At 48.0% G+C, this 19,693-nt stretch overlaps 1 protein-coding gene across 1 annotated transcript; it reads left to right on the top strand.

Annotated features, from left to right (window-relative positions):
- The first annotated feature begins 15,741 nt into the window (after nt 1-15,741).
- RIPK3 (receptor interacting serine/threonine kinase 3) lies at nt 15,742-19,602 on the top strand. Its single transcript, XM_027569817.1, has 10 exons — nt 15,742-15,906; nt 16,055-16,195; nt 16,324-16,633; nt 17,060-17,199; nt 17,327-17,373; nt 17,585-17,752; nt 17,865-17,932; nt 18,174-18,536; nt 18,680-18,740; nt 19,290-19,602. The coding sequence occupies exons 1-10, from the start codon at nt 15,887-15,889 to the stop codon at nt 19,433-19,435; spliced, it is 1,464 nt and encodes a 487-aa protein (XP_027425618.1). The 5' UTR covers nt 15,742-15,886; the 3' UTR covers nt 19,436-19,602.
- The last annotated feature ends 91 nt before the right edge of the window (nt 19,603-19,693 follow it).

Below are 19,693 nucleotides of genomic sequence, written 5' to 3' on the forward strand. Positions count from 1 at the left end.
ACTCATGGGCTGGCAGAAGAATCACTGAGAAGCTGAGATGCCGCTCCTCAGAACTCACTGCAAAGCTGTCCAGTCATCTAGGGGAAGGTGCCTCATCAGCTGCAATTCACTGAGAAGCCACCCGAGGAGGTGCCAGGCGAAGCTGTTGATCCCTGGGCCCTGCCGATGGCACTGCTCTGCAGCAGCCTGCCCTGAACAAGTTGTACACACCGCTGGAGCCTGGCCAAAGGAACACCAGAGCTAGGAAGAGACCTCTTCCTCCTCCAGTGTTCCTCTAGCACCCTCTACTGGCAATGCTTAACATTGTGCCAACCAGCAAAAGAGACAGAGTTACAGAATCCAGCTCGAATATCGCAAAGCAGGAAGTGGAGGGTGGGTTTGGAGCTGAGACTTAATTGACAATTGGCACAAAGGATAATTCAGAAATGGAAGAGCCCGGACTAAGACTGAAATGCAGCTTCAAATCAGCTGGACCCCATACTGGAGGAAAGTGATTTTCTTCTATTCTAATTGCCTACCAGAAATAAAAAGAATTATCTCTGAAGAAACCTAGCATTATCGAGAGACATGTCTATCTCTATGATTTTTCATACAAAATACCTGTCATTCAATAAAAAATTACCAGGCATACAAGAAGATATCATTAAGTGGCTGAAAACCAAGCAGAAAAAAAAAGAAATACTCAATAGAAACAGACCCACAGCAGAACCAGATAGTAGAATTATGAGACATGGATTTTGAAATAACTACAATCAATAAGTCTGAGAAAACAAATGATAAGATGGAAAATTTCAGCAGATAAATAAAATCTATTAAGCAAATGTAAAATCTAGAGCGGAAAAAATCCAAATGATCGTCTTTATTTCTCACTTCCCATTGGAGCTGATCCATGCCCAAGTCCCACTTAATTTTTCCCATTCAGAAAATTGCTTTACTTAATAATTATCTTTGAATGCCCATTATGTGTCAGGTACAGTAAATATGCATCATATACTTCTATCCACTTGTTGACCTTAAACAAATACTAGTTTCCCCATTGTATAAAATGTATAAGGAAATTGTCTCTCTCCCAAAGACAAAAAACTCTGAAATGGTGAGGCTTTAATCCCGGCCCAGGTCTATCAGTCTGACTCCAGATCTGTGTTCTTCCCACACTCTGCACTATATCTCTCCTCCCTACTTGTCTGAGCAGATGGAAACTACTTTCCTTCCTATCTCTTCAGCACAACGTACTATCTTCACCTATTTCCTATTTGGGGTTTTTTTCTTTTTTTACTTATTATAAAAAATTATATCCTTATCTCTGGTGCGAGCCTAATCCTTCTACCGGAGCCCCTGAAACCCACCCTTAGCCACTACTCAGGGTCCTTACTCCCTCTCTTAGGCCTGCGACTCTTCCCTCTCTACTGCCACTCCCTCTTCTCCAGGGTCCCAGGTTGTCCCCCCTTAAAAAAAAGAAAAGAATCTCTTGATCTTTCTTCTTGCTTAGTCTAATATCTGTTCCTCTTTTCCTTCCTTTATCACCAAATGTCTGAACAGGATTCTCTGCTCTCTGCTTCTACTTCCTCAGATCCTACACACTAACGCACTCAAAATGAAACTTAAATCTTCCTTCACAAAGGTCACCAAAGTCCTCTTTGCTACCAAACCCCACAGGCAATCTTGACCTTGTTCATCATTTCTAGCAGATGTGCGTGCTCATCACATCTCTGGGTTCAGGCGCAGCTGTGATGGACAGTTCTCTGTGAGGCCAGGCTCACCTTGCACGGCCAGCATCCCACCTCAAGTCTGCACCTCGACTTACATTCTGCTTCAGGGCTGTATTAGTCAGGGTTCTCTAGAGAAACAGAGCCTATAGGGTGTGTGTGCGTGTGTGTGTGTGTGTGTGTGTGTGTGTGTAAATATATATTTTAGAGATGTATTACAAAGAAGTGGTTCACACCGTTATGGAGACTGTCAAGTCCAGAATCTGCAGTGTGAGCCTGCAGGCTTAAGACCCAGGAGAGCTGAGATCCCAGTTTCAGCCCAAAGGCCAGCAGACTGGAGACCCAGAGAAGTGCTGGTGGTACAGATGGAGTCTGAAGGCAGTCCGTTAGATAATTCCTTCAACTGATTAGGTGACACCTACCCATACTATGAAGGCTGCTTTATTCAAAATTCACTGATTTAAATGTTAATCTCATCCAAAAATACCCTTCAAGTTGACACATAAAATTAACCATCACAGATCATTTTTCCACACAATGGGAGCTTTCATACCACCCCTCTCTTTGCCTATTCTGATGCAAACACGGCCAGGAAATGCAAAGGAGTTAGTGCCCCAGGTGCAATCTTTGAGCAAGGTCTACAGACCTTGGCGGATGAATATTCCAGCCTCCCATCTTTCATGTGGATAATCCTGGGAGGCAGTCTCTAAATTTGGCAGTTCTACTGGAATAGAGCTTCCTTTGCCCACAACTGTAATCTCAATAAAACACCCTTCTGTTGGCTTTTCCTCCTTCCCTGTCTTACTCTCTCAGTTCCCTCACTCCTGCTTCCTGCGATCCCTCCCTGAAAGTCTACCTGCACATAAAACTGTGCTCAGGTTCTTCTTTGGGGGAACCCCAAACTTAGATGCCTTCTCAGTAGCGGTTGACTCTGATGATTGTCTCCTGATTCTGCTCCTGCCTTGCTGACTTGTTTCTCTCATTGGTTTCCCTTCTGTTGTCCTGACCTTGATTATGCAGGGTTCTCCTCGATATTTACCCAGGAGAAGTGAAAGTATATGCCCATACAAAGACTTGTATGTGAATATTCATAGGGGCTTTATTTGTAACAGCCAGAAATTTTGTCCAGGAACAGGTGAATGGATGAAGAAATTGTGTACGAAGGAATACTACAAAGCAACAAAAAAGAATGAATCATTGGTACACCCACCAATATGGGTGAATCTCAAAATAAGCACATTGGGTGAAAGGCCAGACAAAAAAGAATACAAATTATGTGATCCATTTATATAAAATAGAAAATGCTCTGGGGCGCCTGGGTGGCACAGTTTGTTAAGCCCCATCTGACTCTTGGTTTCAGCTCAGGTCGTGATCTCCCGGTCATGAGATCGTGCCCCACATCAGGCTCCAGGGTTACGCAGAGTCTGCTTGAGTTTCTCTCTCCCTCTGCTCCTCCCTGTCGTTCTCTCTCTCTCTCTCTCTTTCTCTCAAATAAATAAATAAAATCTTTAAAAGAGAAAATGCGGGGCACCTGGCTGGCTCAGTTGGTAGAGCATGCTGCTCTTGATCTTTGGATCGTGAGTTCAAGCCCCACATTGGGTCTAGAGCTTACTTTAAGAAATAAATACTTAAATTTAATTAAATAAATTAATTAAATGAATGAATAAATAAATAAATAGAAAATGCACACCAGTCTAAAGTGACAGAAAGGAGATGAGGGGTTGCCAGGAAATGGGGAACGGCATAGAAGGGCGGAAGGGAGAAATTGAAAAGGAAGCTTTGTGGTGTGATAAATATGCTTCCCATCCTAATCGTGGTGATGGTCTGATGGGCATAAACATATGTCAAAACTCATCTGGGAGGGGGGTGGGGGGATGGGTTCGCCTGGTGATGGGTATTAACGAGGGCACATTCTGCGTGGAGCACTGGGTGTTATGCACAAACAATGAATCGTGGAACACATCAAAAACTAATGATGTAATGTATGGTGATTAACATAACAATAAAAAATTATTTAAAAAAAACTCATCAGGCCATACACCTTAAATACATGCAGTTTAGTGAATATCAATTCTACATCGATAAAGCTATTAAAATATTTTTAAAAACCCAATAGTCTCACTTGATTCAAAGTCCTGCTTTCAGATTCTATCAAAGGACCTCACTCATAAAGGCAAGTAGCTAAAAGAGCCAAGATCTGGGTTTATTTTTATTTTTTAAAGATTTTATTTATTTATTTGACTGAGAGAGATACAGCGAGAGAGGGAACACAAGCAGGGGGAGTGGGAGAGGGAGAAGCAGGCTTCCCACCGAGCAGGGAGCCCGATGTGGGGCTCGATCCCAGGACCCCAGGATCATGACCTGAGCCGAAGGCAGCCGCTTAACGACTGAGCCACCCAGGCGCCCCAGAGATCTGCGTTTAAAATCTGCTCTGCCTTAAAGCTATCATATGACCTTGAGCTGGTTACTTAAATTCTCACAGCCTCTGGACAGCTTCTTCATCTCTAAGACGGGGCTAATAGTAATATGCCTCACAGGTTTGTTGCTAAAACTTGAGGGAGATCACAGAGAGAGTCCTAGCCCATCCTAGATGCCAGAATACAATTAGGCCCCATCTCTGAGGCAGTTAGATTCCTTTCTGTTCCCTTCCTTTCCCCTCTCATTGCAGACAGGGAGGGATCCTAGTCACAAAGACAATCAGAGGAGAAACAATGAGGAGGAAACAGGGCAGAGGGCTTGGGTTGTGTTCCCCTGCAAACAGTGCCTGAGACCAGAACTGGAGACTTCCTGCAGGGTGGTCCCAGGGATCAGGGGCGGGGGGAGCAGAAAATGTGAGCCAGGGAAGGAGAAAAGGCCAGTCGACAAGTACATATTGAACTAGCTACTGATACGGAGCTTAGTCTGATGACGTTTTAGAATATATGTGAAGTTCGGTGGGGTGAGGGCCGGAGCTGACAACCAAGAAAGAATTCTTGAGATGTGTTTGGTGCAAAGTGGTGGTTTTATTAAAGCACAGGGACAAGATCCGTGGGCAGAAAGAGCTGCTGCCCCTGGGGTTGTGAAGGGTGGCTGATAATATACTCAGGAGTTGGGGAGGTGAGGAAAAAGGGGGTGTCCGGAAGGACTGTCATATGCTAAAGACTCTCAGGATACTAGAGGCCTGGTTACTGTCAAGCCAAGGCACTAACATGAAGACAGTTGGGAGTTTCCTGGAGGAATGTTACATTCCTCCCATCACGCATCCTTGTCAATGAGCTTTAGGTTTAGAAGAAATACAATTTCATTTACATTTCCTTCTGCCTCAGCATCCCTTAATTTTATGGAGGGGAGGGTGATTCTAGGGCTTTAGGAAACTGAGTTATGGGTCTCTGGAAGTTAGGCTATTGATAAGAAAGCTTCTTTCTTGTAAATCACTAGGACATTTGTAAACTGAGGGAGACTCCCGTCCAGCAGGACTGTAATCTCTATCAGTTAACCATTTGTTTTTCCTTTAGGGCAGCCCGGAGTGCCTGAGGAATGTCACATATAGCCCAAAGCGGGGGAGGGGTGTAAGGTGCCAGCTTCCACTTTGTCCTGAGCTGGCCTTTTGTTCCCTCATCAAGTCCCGCCAGAGGCCTTCTGTGGAACTGCAGAACGCACCTCAGAATTAACCCTCAGAGGACAGGAGGCTGCGGCACCAGCCCGTGTTCTCTACTGCATAGGCACTGCCCTCAGCATTACCTCCACTCTTCTCACCACACTGCTGTTAACTGAGGCAGAGACAGGCCTGTTGCATGAGGCACTGGCAGGGTTATGGGACCATCTGAGCAACCACAGCTCAAATCAAAGGTGGCCCGAGGACATGTGGCCCGGGGCACCAAATGTAGCTGCCTCAGGCCCAAAGCCCATCCTCCAGTCAACAACGGGGAGCACCTCTGTGTCGGGCACACAACTCAAGTACCTTTCAGCTGAGAAGCTAGAAACCCAGGACTAAAGTCCTCTCTCCCCAAGACTACACAGGCAGGGACACAACGGACTTCCTCAATCCCTCCCTCAGGACATTTGTCTGGAAGACAGAAGAGAGAATACCTGAGGGGTGAGTCACTGAAGGGGCCCTGGGAGGAAAGGGTGCGGCAGGGAATTTACCAGAAGAAGGAAGAGCTGTTTCACGGAGTAGTAGTTAAATCATTTGTCTCTGCTCTACAGATACACTGTGAACTAGAAAACACAGTAATGTTTACTGCATGAGTGCCTGTCACTAATGAAGCACGTAATTTGTGCCTGGAAATGCGCTGCGTTCTTTCATGACCTCCTTTTTTTTTTTTTAGATGTTATTTATTTATTTATTTGACAGAGAGGGACACAGCGAGAGAGGGAACACAAACAGGGGGAGCGGGAGAGGGAGAAGCAGGCTTCCCGTTGAGCAGGGAGCCCGATGTGGGGCTCATTCCCAGGACCCTGGGATCATGACCTGAGCCAAAGGCAGATGCTTAACGACTGAGCCACTCAGGCGCCCCTCATGACTCCTTTCGAGTCAGCCCCACACAATCCGATCCAGTAAGGACTGTTATTACCTGAAGCTCAGAGACGTTGGGTAACTTGCTGAATGTCAACCAGCTAGTAAATTGCAGAGCCCGAATTCAACCCCACGTAGTCTGACCTCAGAGCCTGGACCTTTGACCATCAGGCTATATAGTCAACTCCCCCTCTAAATAAATTAATTAATTAAACATCCAGCTATACTCAATGTCCTCTGTAAATAAATAAATTAAACATCCAGCTATACTCAACTCCCTCTGTAAATAAATACATAAAGCAAACATCCAGCAGGAGAAGCGATTTGAAGCAGTGGCCTGCCCTCCACTCCCCCCCCCCGCCCCGCCCAGCCTCCAGGGATGAGAGGGGCTGGGAGAGTATCAGAATTAGATCTTCAGCATTAACTAGACAAAGTAAGCAAAGAGAGGAGGACTCCACAGTGATTGAAGGGACATTATGACGGTCGTATGTGTGCAGACACTTACCACTGATGGCTGCTCAAAATCGTTTTAGGCCCATCTCACTAAGGTAGAATAAAAAGAAAAATTACCCTTCCCAGCCTCCCCTGCCTGGAGGGTGCGGACAGGCAACTTCCAACCTGCCAACGGGACATCATTCACACGTGCTCTGCAAAGAAAGAGATGACAAATGAGCAGCGATTCCATTTTGCGGGGGGGGGGGGGGGGGGGGGGGGGGGCAGAGGGCCCTAGGGGCAGCACGGTTCTTTGTGAAATCATCGTTCTCTCACCGTTGCTAAGGAAAAACAAGTTAAAAAGGGCCTTTGACCTGCTTGGACGGCTGAAGGAAAAGAGCACATCTTGGGCACTGGAAAGGGCTCCCAAAACATCAACCCCAAGGGCAGAGAGAAGCAGGGAGCACGGCAGGTGGGATCCTAAAGTTCCGGACCTGATTCCAACATGTGTGTAGCAAGAGCAGTTTCCCACACCACCGAGAAATGATTGGACACCAGCAGAGTGTCCTACAATTCAACCCAATTCTGACACGATCTATCTAGAGATAGTATCAGATCCCACAGGTTAAGGGCTCCGTCCCACAGGAATGACGCACATACACCCTGCTTCAGACACCAATTGCAAATCCAGATTGTCATCCGTGCTTCTGACCAAGAAGGCTATATATAGACTGGAGCTTCCACTGAACCCTGCCTTGGGTTTGATTAATGTGCTAGAGCAGCTCACAGAACACAGAAAAACATTTTATTTACTAGATTCCTGGTTTATTATAAAGGACGTAACTGAGGAATAGCCAGATGGAAGGGACGCATAGGGTAGGGTGTGCAGAAAAGGACACGGTGTTCCTGCACCAGGAGAGCACCACTGTCCCAGCACCTCCTGTCACCAACCCAGGAGCCCTCCAGATGCCATCCTCTTGGGATTTTATGGGGCTTCGTCACAGTCATGACCAAGTCATCAGCCACAGGGGATGGATTAAACCTCCAGCTCATCTCCCCTCCCACAGAGGTCGGAGGAGGAGGAGTGAGGTAGAACTGGAAGTTTCAATCCTCCAATTACAGGACGGGCGACCAACCCCGGCAACCAGCACCCTCCCTCAGGTTACCTCCCGGCTTTCCGAAGGTCACCTCATTAACGTAACAGAAGACACCTCTTTCCTCTTTCCTTACAGGAAATTCCAAGGGTTTCGTCGCGCTGTTCCAGGAATGGGGTCGAATATACTTCTTATTGTAAATCACAATAGCACAGATCCCGCTCCGCGTGGAACACTTTCCCCATAGCTCTGCTCAAACCCTGGGGTTTGTTTTATGACTTTTCCAAGTTTGAGTGCAGCCCAGTCCCCCAAAGTGACAGCTCATTTGTCCGTAGTTCACCCTTACCCCTCTGGTGAGGGCTTGTTTTTCAGCAGCTGGGAGCAGAGATAAGGGCACCCCCGAGGAGCAGGAGAGGTCCACACTGCCGCCCAAATAGCTTCCTGATCGCTTTCTGTTTGTTTTTCATGTCCAGACAAAAGAACGAGGCCTTTGTGTCTCTTCACCTACAGAATTGACAAGAGGTCCAACCTCACAGAACTGAGGTGACTTTCAGTAAGTGCTTTGGGAACTAGCAAGTGTAAAAAAGGCCATCTTTTATCATCGTTGATGACAGTGATGATGGGAACAGTGCTGGGGGTGGGGGGCGCAGGTCACTCAGCCAGTCTGGATTCCTGCCTTTTCCAAAGTTCTCACCTTTAGCTCGCAACATCCTCTCTGACTGGAATCACCTCTCCCGGGTTTATGTCTGTCAAAATCCTACTCATCATGGGACTGCCAAGGGCTAACTTCAACCAAGTAGCCAAGATGCTGCCAGTAGGCCTCCTTAATAGCTGCAGGAAACCAAGAGCCCACAGAGTCCGTTTCCGGGTCAGGGCAGGTGGCCGGTGGCAGAGGGAAGTGGCTGCATCTCTGGCCAATGTCCTGGGGGAAAAGAGGAGGCTGAAATGTACTATTTGAGAATTCGTTTTAGGAAAGTTAGGAAATGCAAATAAAAAAATACAAATATGACACATAAGAAGAAAATAAAAATCGCCTGTAAACTCAGCAGCCATAACTTTAAAGCTTTTCTATTGTCCGTTTAGATATTTTTCTAAATATGTATTATATATTATAATATACAAAAATGTATACATATTATTATATTTTTCTAAATATATATATATTGATGTGGGAAACAAAGGCAAAAGAAAAATTAAATTTCCTTACAACTTACAGCCCATTGACAAGTCCTTGAAACAGGCAGAGTGAACTTCCTCTAGGAACTCAGCTGCCTCGATGTTAATACTTTGCTAAGGGCAAAAGGCAATCTTAGCCAGACCCCCAGGATCCTGTAAGTCTACCTTAACATATAAAAATTCCTTTGGAAACTTCCTTTACCTCTACCCCACCCCCCACCCCCAAGACACATGTTGGCAGTCATCCCCCAAGCATATCATCCACTGATATATATCTGAAGGGTCTCATGATTAAGGTTTTATTAGACACTAATAAAGCCAGGTCCTGGAAACCTTGCTTCCAAAATTCCTTAGAGACATATGCTAGCCCTAACCCCCTCCCAACTTGAAAGTATATCATGGGCCGCTCCTCCTGACCCTGGTGCGTCTCTGTCTGCCCACGGGTCCTGACCTGTGCTTTCATAAAACCACCTTTTTGCACCAAAGACGCCTCAAGAATTCTTTCTCGGCCGTTGGCTTTGAACCCTAACATTTTTCCTACATCATATATTATATATAAATATATACTTTTGCTTTCTCCCCAGTAAAATTTAATGTTCAAATCAAATAACTAAATGTTGACTAACATAAATCTTCACATCTCACCATCTAAAACATGGAGCCATCATTTTAGCAGGTCTTTGTTGTGGTAAAACATACATAAAATCGGGGCGCCTGGGTGGCTCAGTTGGTTAAGCGTCTGCTGGTTAAGCGTCATGACCCTAAGTCATGATCTCAGGGTCCTGGGATCGAGCCCTGCATTGGGCTCCAGCCTTGCATCGGGCTCCAGCCTTGCATCGGGCTCCCTGCTCAGCGGGGAGTCTGCTTCTCCCTTTCCCCTTGCTCTCCCTCCTTGTGCTGTCTCTCTCTCAAATAAATAAAATCTTTATTAAAAACATACATAAAATGTACCACTTTAATAATGTTTAAGTGTACAGTTCATTGACATTAAGTATATTCACATTATTGCATAACCATCACCATCTCCAGAAACTTCCCCTCTTCATCTTCCCACTTTCCATCTTCCCAAACTAAAGCTGTATTCATGAAACAGTAACTACCCGTTTCCTCCACACCCTTGCCCCGGCAACCACCGTTCTGCCTCTGTCTCTAATAATTAGAATTGAATTGTTCTAGGTACCTCATATAAGTGGAATTGTACAATATATATCTTGTTGTGACTGGCTTATTTTACTTAGCATAATAGCTTCAAGGTTCATCTCCATTTTAGCATGTGTTAGAATCGTATTCCTTTCTAAGGCTGAATAATATCCCCATTATATGTATATATACCATATCTGTATACCCGTTCATCCATTGATGGGCATTTGGGTTGTTCCTACCTTTTGGCCACTGTGAATAATGCTGTGATAGACATTGGTATACAAATATCTGAGTCCCTGCTTTCAGTTCCTTTGGGTATATACGCGGAAGTGGAGTTGTTGGTAGCAGGTCTTTTTATTTTTTTATCTTTATCTTTATTTTTTAAAAAGATTTTGTTGTTGTTTTTTTTTTAAGTCATCTCTGCACCCAGTGTGGGGTTCGAACTTACAACCCTGAGAACAAGAGTCACATGCTCTCCCCCACTGAACCAGCCAGCCCCCCCCCCCCCCCCCCCCGTAGCAGGTCTTTTTTAAATCAATGAGCCACCCCCTCCCATTTCTGTGGGTCTGGTATGATGCTAATTGGTTTTGTGGTTGAATTTTTGAGAAAACTGCTCTTCTTTCTTGCATTTCACATGTTCTGTCTGATTTCAGTTTTCTTTATCTTCTTGGTTCACATCCATTAGAATTTCTTGAGGGACGAGTCTGATGGTGTTAAACTCAGTTTTCATTTATTTATTTATTTATTTGTTTATTTAAGATTTTATTTATTTGAGAGGGAGAGAGTGAGAGAGAGCATGAGAAGGGAGAGGGTCAGAGGGAGAAGCAGACTCCCCACTGAGTGGGGAGCCCGATATGGGACTCGTTCCTGGGACTCCAGGATCATGGCCTGAGCTGAAGGCAGTCGCTTAACCAACTGAGCCACCCAGGCACCCAGCTTTCATTTATTTGAAAATACCTTTTTTTTAAAGACTTTGTTCTTGAAAGAAATAATTTTTCTGGATATACACTCTGTGTTGACAGACTTTTTCCCCCTCTCTTTTACCACTTTCAATCATTCCAGTGTCTTCTGGTTTCCACTGTGGCTGCCGAGAAATGTGTTATTGGTTCTGTTGTGTTCCTTTGTAGATGATCTATGTCTTCTCTCTAGCCTGTGAGACTGTTTCCTGGTCTTCACGATTCTGCAGTTTTGCTGAAATGTATCTAGATATGGATTTCTTTAGAGTAATCCTTCTTGACATAGACCGTGCTTTTCGTATTTGTGGATTCTCGTTTTTCATCAAATCTTGAAAAATCTCGGCCATTTTCTCCTCAAACATTGCCTTGCCCCAACTTTTCTTTTCTTTTCTCTCCTCATGGGAATCCAATTAGATAATTGTGAGACCTCTTCATTCTTGGTCTCTCAATTTTTCTATCGGCTTGTTTCTTTTTGCTGCGTTTTGGAGAATTTCTTCCGATCCATCTTTTGGTACACTATTTCTCTCTTCAACTGTGTTTTCTTTTCTTTTCTTTTCTTTTTTTTTAAGATTTTATTTATTTATTTGACAGAGAGAGAGAGGGAGCACAAGCAGGGGGAGCATCAGGCAGAGGCAGAGGGAGAAGCCGGCTCCCTACCAAGCAGGGAGCCTGACATGGGGCTCAATCCCAGGACCCTGGGATCATGACCTGAGCCAAAGGCAGACACCCAACGACTGAGCCACCCAGGCACCCACAACTGTGTTTTCTATTTAACCAAGCATTGCAACTTCAATTTTATTTTTTTTAAGATTTTATTTATTTATTTGAGAGAGAGAGAATGAGAGATAGAGAGCACGAGAGGGAAGAGGGTCAGAGGGAGAAGCAGACTCCCCACTGAGCAGGGAGCCCGATGTGGGACTCGATCCCGGGACTCCAGGATCATGACCCGAGCCGAAGGCAGTCGCTTAACCAACTGAGCCACCCAGGCGCCCCCGCAACTTCAATTTTAATGTCACATACTTTTTTAAATTTCTCATTTTTTATACTCTCTTATTCCTTGCTCATTTTTTTTCTATTCCATCTTCTTTCTCTTTAAACATTTCCCAGAAGCTTCTTTAGATTCTTCATCTGATTATTCCAAATTCTGCAGTCCTTAAAGATCCAACCCTGTTGATTTTTGTTCTTATTGATTCTCCCTCATGGTGCTTTGAATCCTTACATATTTAGAAATTTTTTGTGTGAGTCTCTATTTGGCAGAATTTAATCCAGAAGCTTGGGTTGATCATGCTGTCCTCTAAGGAGGATTCAGTTTGCTTCTGCCAGATTCCAGAGGGCATTAATAATCTGAGCCACTTAAATTTTTCAGCTTATGGTTTGCTGATCAAAGGAAGAGTAAACATTGCAACCACAGATCCTTGTGAGAGCAGAGCTCATGTGGGAACCAACATTTTTAATTAATTTTAACATCTAGTGCTGCAGCCTAGACAGGCTTTCTTGTAGGTTCCCTTTGTAAGCAGGTGGACTTTTCCCTTTCTACTGAGAAGGTAGCCCATTTGAGGATCCCAGCTTTTTAGGGAATAGGGTGTCTTACATTTAGTTCTTCCATCTTCCTAGGCCCTATGACTGGCTCACTCTGTGGTTCCTCCCCAATCTTCTATATCCCTTTCCCAGTCCCCCAAACTCTACGCTTCTAGTTAGTTGACCTGCTGTTTGCTTACTATTTACTTTTTGTTTTGTATTGTTTTATTTTATTAGTTTCAGGGGGATGCCCTGGGGAGATTACCTTTCTTTTCTTGGGAGCTCACTAAGGCATTTTTTTAATGTGTTGGTTATGTTTTATGTAGCATTTAGGTATCCTGCTATGGGAGGCTTTTGAGAACTCTGTCATGCTACTGGAAGAGAATTTTTTGAAACAAACAAACAAAAATGTGATTATATGGTACATATTGCTTTATAACTTGCTTTTTTCCCCACTTCATATATGATAAACACCTGTCATATTAATAAACATAGGTTTAGAGTATCATTTTAAAGGCTACATAGTTATCCACTACATAATTTATTTATAATCTTTGTAATATATATTTATTTATGTATAATCTTTTTCCTACTATTGGATATTTAGGGTTCTGTTTTTTTGACTGTGTTAAACAACACTTCAGTGAATATCCTTACAGCTAAATTATTGCATACATATGATCTTCTTCCTTCTTCAACTGTTTATAAAAGTAATATATGCTGGGATGCCTGGGTGGCTCCGTTGGTTAAGCATCTGCCTTTGGCTCGGGTCATGATCCTGGGGTCCTGGAATCGAGTCCCGCATTGGGGTCCTTGCTCAGCGGGGAGGCTGCTTTCTCCCTCTGTCTGCTACTCCCCCTGCTTGTGCTCTCTCTCTCTCTGACAAATAAATCAGATCTTTTTTTTAAGTAATATATGCTAATATAAACTATCCAAACACTAAGGAAAACGAAAATTCTCCATAATCCTTTTTGCCATCACCTCAATTAATACCATTTGATCTATAATTGGATTCTCTTCATCAAACAACAGATAAGAATTAGTTCTGGCTAGGAATATGTAAGAAGAGAAACCACATCCTCTGCCCTCCCACCCCCACAACTAAGGATAGGGAACCAAAGCAGGTACTAGGCATGGGCTGAAGGTAACCAAAGATAATCAGGAGCAAAGAACTGAAGGGATGAGAGATACCTAAATAGACTCCAAAAGCCTGGGACAGGGACAGAGGCAGAGGCTCTGCTAGGGATCGGGGCACTCGGCCTCAGGTAAGGCCACAGTTCCAAAACCCAGGAATCAACTCTGTTTTGCCAGGTGGTTCCTCCACCCAGAAGCAGAGGGTCTTTTCAGGCACTCACTCCAGGCTCCTCTCGCTGCCCGTCCTTCTTTTAAATGGGTTTGGTTTATTTTGAGTCAAAAAGGAGTACAGGCTCTGACACTCTCCCCAACCCCATGCTTTATAGCTGCTTACGCCTGATGCTCAGGTCCTTATTCCAATCTGAAGCTATTCAGCCACAAAAAGGTCGGTAAGCACCCTTCTCATGCCTTTCTGCCTGTTCCCCCTCAAGAGGAGCCCAGGGTCTTCTCCCAAAAGAGAATCATGAAAAGGATGGCTGCCCTCTCTGGTGGCTCTTGACTCCGGACTAGACTTGAGAACCTGCCGCACTTGCCTTTATGGTTTGTGAGATACCACCCTGTCTCTACAATAAAGTCAACTTCAGGTGGGTTCTGTCAACCATGCAGGTACAGGCGAGAGTTCCCACACCTTAGAGAAGCTCAACCACCTTTTCTCCTCCCAATGAGTATGGAGCTCCAGCTGGAGTGATCTAAGTTGTAAGGAAGCCCCCAAAGTCTTGGTTGTTCATGTATTAATTCAATTCAACAAATATTTATTGGGTACCTACCAGGTACTGGCTTTTAAAAGACACTACAGTCTTAGAATTCCCTAAATAGCTCCAAAATAGCACAAACTGGGGCTCCATCAAAATTCATGGGATGGCTCCTGGAGTTCCCAGCTGCTCCAGAAACCACAGTTAACTGCTGGCCACTTTTGCTCCAACCAGCAGAGCCCAAGGACCACCGGACAGAATGGAAAGTGCATACCAAGGTGATCACCTTCCAGTGAGAGTCGAGTCTCCCCATGAAGGACTGAGTGCCTAGGACTGGCCACATAGAGTTTCCACAACGTCCAGCCACGGTCAGGCCTTGGGTAGCCAGCCCAAGAGTGGAGAGTAGGGAGCGGGTAAAACATAGACACCTTTTGTCTACCTTAAATCCTTAAGGCTCCCCAAGCTCCTGAGTTTCCAAAGGCCCTTGTCCAGAGTATATGCTTGTTTGGGAACATGTGTTAACCAGGGAATTTGCATGGACGGGTAGGTGTGGGGGGAGAGGGCAGGGATGCGTTTCCCCTCCAGTGTCCACCACAATGGCAGACACACTTGGCTGGGCCAGTTCATCTAGCTTACCACCATGCCCTGGGAGTCAAGTCACTACCAATGCCAAGGGCTTGCCTCAGCAAGAACAGCTAGCTGTCAGGGACTGGGCAGGAATACAGACAGGGACCCTTCACTACACTATTCACACCTTCTTTAGCCACATTCAGGGCCAGCTGGGAGGTGGAGCCCCGGAAGCCTATCTGAACAGGAACCCTTTGATGGTTCTGAGCTAGGCTTAAAGTCAGCTCCATACTGACTTGGGCAAGGTACTTAAGCTACCTTAAGTACTTAAGTGCCTGTTTCCTCATCCATAAAGAAGTAATAAAAGCAGTACCATCCCCTTAGGGTTGACGTCAGCATCAGATAAGCTAATACGGGTACCTGGCACATTCAAGCTTTATAGAATTGTCAGCTATGATCGTAGGGGCATTTGGGGGATTGCTGAGCGCTAGCAACATAAAACATTTCTCAGCACCATCCCCTCCCCACCGCACCCCGGGTAGGTGGTGGAGCCAGAAATCTTGTGGGAGAAGGGAGCGACCCCAACTGCCAGAGTGGACCGTGGGCTCCTGGCTGATGAGGACTCCTCCTGTGGCACCCAAGTGCCCAGGGACAGTTAAGCTGACTGCGATCCGCGGCAGCTGCTCAGGAACCCTGAGTTAGTAAAGAAAAGCGCTCGCTTCCGTTCTGCCTCCAGCGTCCACCGCGTCGTCGGACACCCCTGGCTGAGCCGAGGCTTCAAGGCTTCCGTTCTGTCTCCCTCCCCGCTGGGGCGGGGCCGTAGATGCACCCGCCCAAGAAGGAAGTGGTTTAGTCACCCTAAGTAGGGGAGCAAACCTAGAGATTGATCCCTCTCACGACCCCTGCCCCTCTCTGTCACAAACCCCGCTCCCAGAAGTCCCTCCTTCCGTGCGGACTTGCACCTTCCAGCCGGATGTCTGGCGGCAAGTTATGGTCAGTGGAGGGTGGGATACACGCACCGTGGGCCCCCCGGAGGGGGCACGGGGCCGGGGGAGCTAGAGTTTGAACTGACCACATGGAGTCACCGGGGTCACGGAGCTGGGGGCGGTACGGGGAGGAGCTGGAAGACCCCCTCTTTCAGGCCCGGCGGTACCCCAGCCTCCCTGGTGTGTGTCGAAGAATTGGAGAACCCAGAGTTCATCGGCGCAGGCAGGTTCGGGGTGGTGTTCCGGGCGCGACACAGGACGTGGGACTTAGATGTGGCGGTCAAAATCTTGAAGGGGTGAGTGACCTGAGCCACGGGCCCCCCAGGGTCTGCCCAAGGAGGAGGGGCCACTGCTGGGCCTGAATGGGGAGGGGAGGGATCGTCCCGGAGTCAAGGGCGCCGTTGCACTCTTTCCCGGAGTGTAGGGAGGCGATATCCAGGGAGGTGAAGGCCATGGCAAGTCTGCGGAACCAGCATCTACTGCTCCTGCTGGGGGTCACCCAGAAGCTACAGTGGGAATCCACCTGCGGGCCGGCTCTGGTGACTCAGTTCCTGGAAAATGGTTCCCTGGCAGGGCTGCTGCAGCCCGGCTGTCCTCGTCCTTGGCCTCTCCTCTGCCGCCTGCTGCGGGAGTTCGTGCTGGGGATGTGTTACCTGCATAGCCGGAACCCCGTGCTTCTGCACCGGGACATCAAGCCCTCCAACGTCCTGCTGGACTCAGACCTGCACGCCAAGGTCAGCCTGTCCATAGCCCAGCCCAGCCCCTGGACACAGAACCTGTTGCAGCCCTCTCTACTCCATACCCTCAGCATCTCCCTCTGGTCACAGGGCTGCCCGAGGGTCAAAGCCCAACCAGGAGCTTTAGCTCCTACCCTACCAGGTAGGAGGGACCCTATCGCATACGGTCAGTTCCACAGGCCCACCCACCAAGTCCGGCCAAAGACCCATGGCTGACCTAGCTCAGGAGACTCAGACCTTGACCCAGCCCCCTGAAGAGGGGACCCAGACCTCCAACCCAAGGGCCCCACTGGTCCTGCCATTCCCCTAACCCTCAAAACCCCCTTTATAAGGCTGGACCTGCACCTTGTGGTGGGAGAGGGGATTCTGGAAGCTGCCTGGCCCTGTCCATCGTCTACCTTCCCCCTCTTCCCTCCCTTACAGCTGGCAGATTTTGGCCTGTCCACGTTTCAGAGAGGCTCAAGGTCAGGAGTTGGCTCTGGGGAGTCAGCCCCAGCCTACTTGGCCCCAGAACTTTTGGCTGATGTAAACCGGAACGCCACCATGGCTAGTGATGTCTACAGGTAAGGTACCCACTCCAAACACACATTCCACATTTCTACACCTCTCTGGGCCCTTCTAGGGGACCGTATATGGGAAAGAAATCTTTGCCAGCAGTTGGGCCAGGCCTCAGCTTTGTGTCTCCTGCAGCTTCGGGATCCTAATGTGGGCAGTGCTAGCTGGAAGAGAAGCTGAGAGTAAGACTCTGGGCAGACCCTGGGATCCTTAACTCCGGGTGCCCTCCTCCCGCAAGCCTCCACACCTTCTTTCTTCCAGCTTACCCACTCAGGCTACCCGACCTTCTCCTCACCTCCCCTTGGACTACACTCCTTTCCCCCTTCCATGATGGAGCAAGTGGCCCCTCATACCCTGAGTGTCTTCTCTTTGCGTCCCCCACCCCCACCCCAGTAGTGGCTCAGACATCGCTGGAGCAGGAAGCAGGGTGTGAGAGGCAGATCCGGCCCCCGCTGACCAAGCTGCCGCAGCCCAGCCCTGAGACTCCTGGCTTGGAAGGACTAACGGAGTTAATGCAGCACTGCTGGAGCCAGGAGCCCAAGGACAGGCCCTCCTTCCAAGGTGAACTGGCCAGTCATCTGACAGCCAGGGTAGGCCTGGATCTGTCAGCAGAGGGCTTCTCCCTGGGAAGGTTTGGCTCACCTGTCTGCCACCCACTCTGTCTTGTCTCCAGAATGCCGACCAAACACTGAGGAAGCCCTCAGTCTGGTAACCAAGGAGATGGATGCCGCAGTCTCCATGGTGAGTGTCCATTGCCACCCCCCCGAACCCAGGAGCTGGGCAAGGATGGCACAACATGGCTCCCTTGGCCACTCAATGACTCCCCACTGACCACTGTTCTTTGTGCCTTAATCTTTGTCCTCACTCTCCCCACCTCACCACTGAGTTCCCAGGTAATAGATTATGGACCAAGAGACTCCTCCCTTGGGTTTAGGCTGGCTCTCCCACCTCCGTGCCCAGAAAGCTCCCCGTGTCCTTGCAGGTGAAGAAGTTCCTGTGTGAAAACCGGGGCAGCAACAGGATGTTGTCTGCGCCTAAGCCAGGCCCAGGAGGGACAGAAACGGAAGGCCCTAGGGGAACCACAGGAAGCCATGACATCATAGTCACTGAGATGCTAAACAGACTAAATCTGAAGGAGTCCCCCAGCTCTGCTCCTAAAAAATGCACAAACCTTCCTGAGAGGACCAGGGCATGGGGAGACAAAGTTCAGCCCGCCCAGACAGCAGGGATACCTTCCGATTCAACAGCCCCATCTCCCCAAACTCCAGAGACCTCACTTTTCACAAATCGGATGCCCAGCCCCAACTTGGCTTGGACCCCAGGTCCTGAACCCGAAGGGAATCAGGTGAGACACTGGCAGGACTAGAGGATGCACTGGGAGTCCCGTGACTCCTGTCCCCCTTGCCAGGGAGAACTTGGGGCTGAGGGGGATGCGGCAGGGGAACCAGTCCTGAGACGGGGAGCCTAAGAGAGCTGTGTTGTTTGCAGGGGGCTAAGAGACGTGGCACCAACTGGTCTCCCAGGGCACCACGGCCCAATCCAAAACCAGGTACCTGCTCCTCACTCCTGCCTTTTTCCTACTCAGTTCTCCCAATGGCTTCTTCCTCAAGACTGTCTAGAGATCCAGGTTACCTTGGGTAGCAGGAGGGAGAAAGGGCTAGGGGCCAACTACCCCAAACTTCTCATGTCATAAATGAAGAAACTGACACCCACTGGGCCTGGGTCCTGCTGAGGTCACACAGCAAAGCCTGGATTTGCCCTGGGCCTTCTGACTTTCCCCAGAACCAGCTCTGTGAACCCCTAACTTCTGCTGTTGCTCTGTTGGCCCAGAGGAGCTCCTAGAAGAAAAAAAACCCAAATCTCAGGGTCTCAGACATTAGCTGCCACTCCTTCTGAGCTTCTGAAAACCCAGTTCTGAAGGGGCAGCACAAAGCCCAAGGGCACATTTGACACAGTCGCAGGCTGCCCTAGAGACCCCATACTTGCATTTCCCCAGGATGGACACAAGGTGCCGCTGCCCCTCCACCCCGCGCTCCTCCTAATTTTGAGTCCGTTTCCCGACTGCTTCACCACCCCACCAACACAATTTCTCTTAAAGGGATCCCTGTTACCATACGCGACAGCCATGCGGTGCAGGTGGGAGACAACAACTACTTGGTTATACAAGACGGAACTGCCTTGCCCACGCCAGGCCTGGCGCCTTGGGGCCAGGGTCAAGGCAGGCCGCGTGCCCCCCACAAGTAGGTTGGAAAGGAGGGCCGCAAGAACCAAGAAGCCCGGAGCCGGCTGCAGGGCCGGTATGACGCACCTTCTGAGCTACCTCTTGGATGTGAGGCAATTAGCTGAGGCTTTCTTTGAAGGCCAACTGATTCGTGCACACAGAAGTCAATAAACGTGATGGGTTTTGAAAACCAAAGCGCCACACTTGGGAGGCTAAGGCTTAGGCCAGGGGCCGGCGGTGGAGACGCGGATGGGAGACTGCGGAGCTGACCCGGAGGGAGG

Source organism: Zalophus californianus, chromosome 6 (genome assembly GCF_009762305.2).
Source record: "Zalophus californianus isolate mZalCal1 chromosome 6, mZalCal1.pri.v2, whole genome shotgun sequence".
NCBI classification, from domain to species: domain Eukaryota; kingdom Metazoa; phylum Chordata; class Mammalia; order Carnivora; family Otariidae; genus Zalophus; species Zalophus californianus.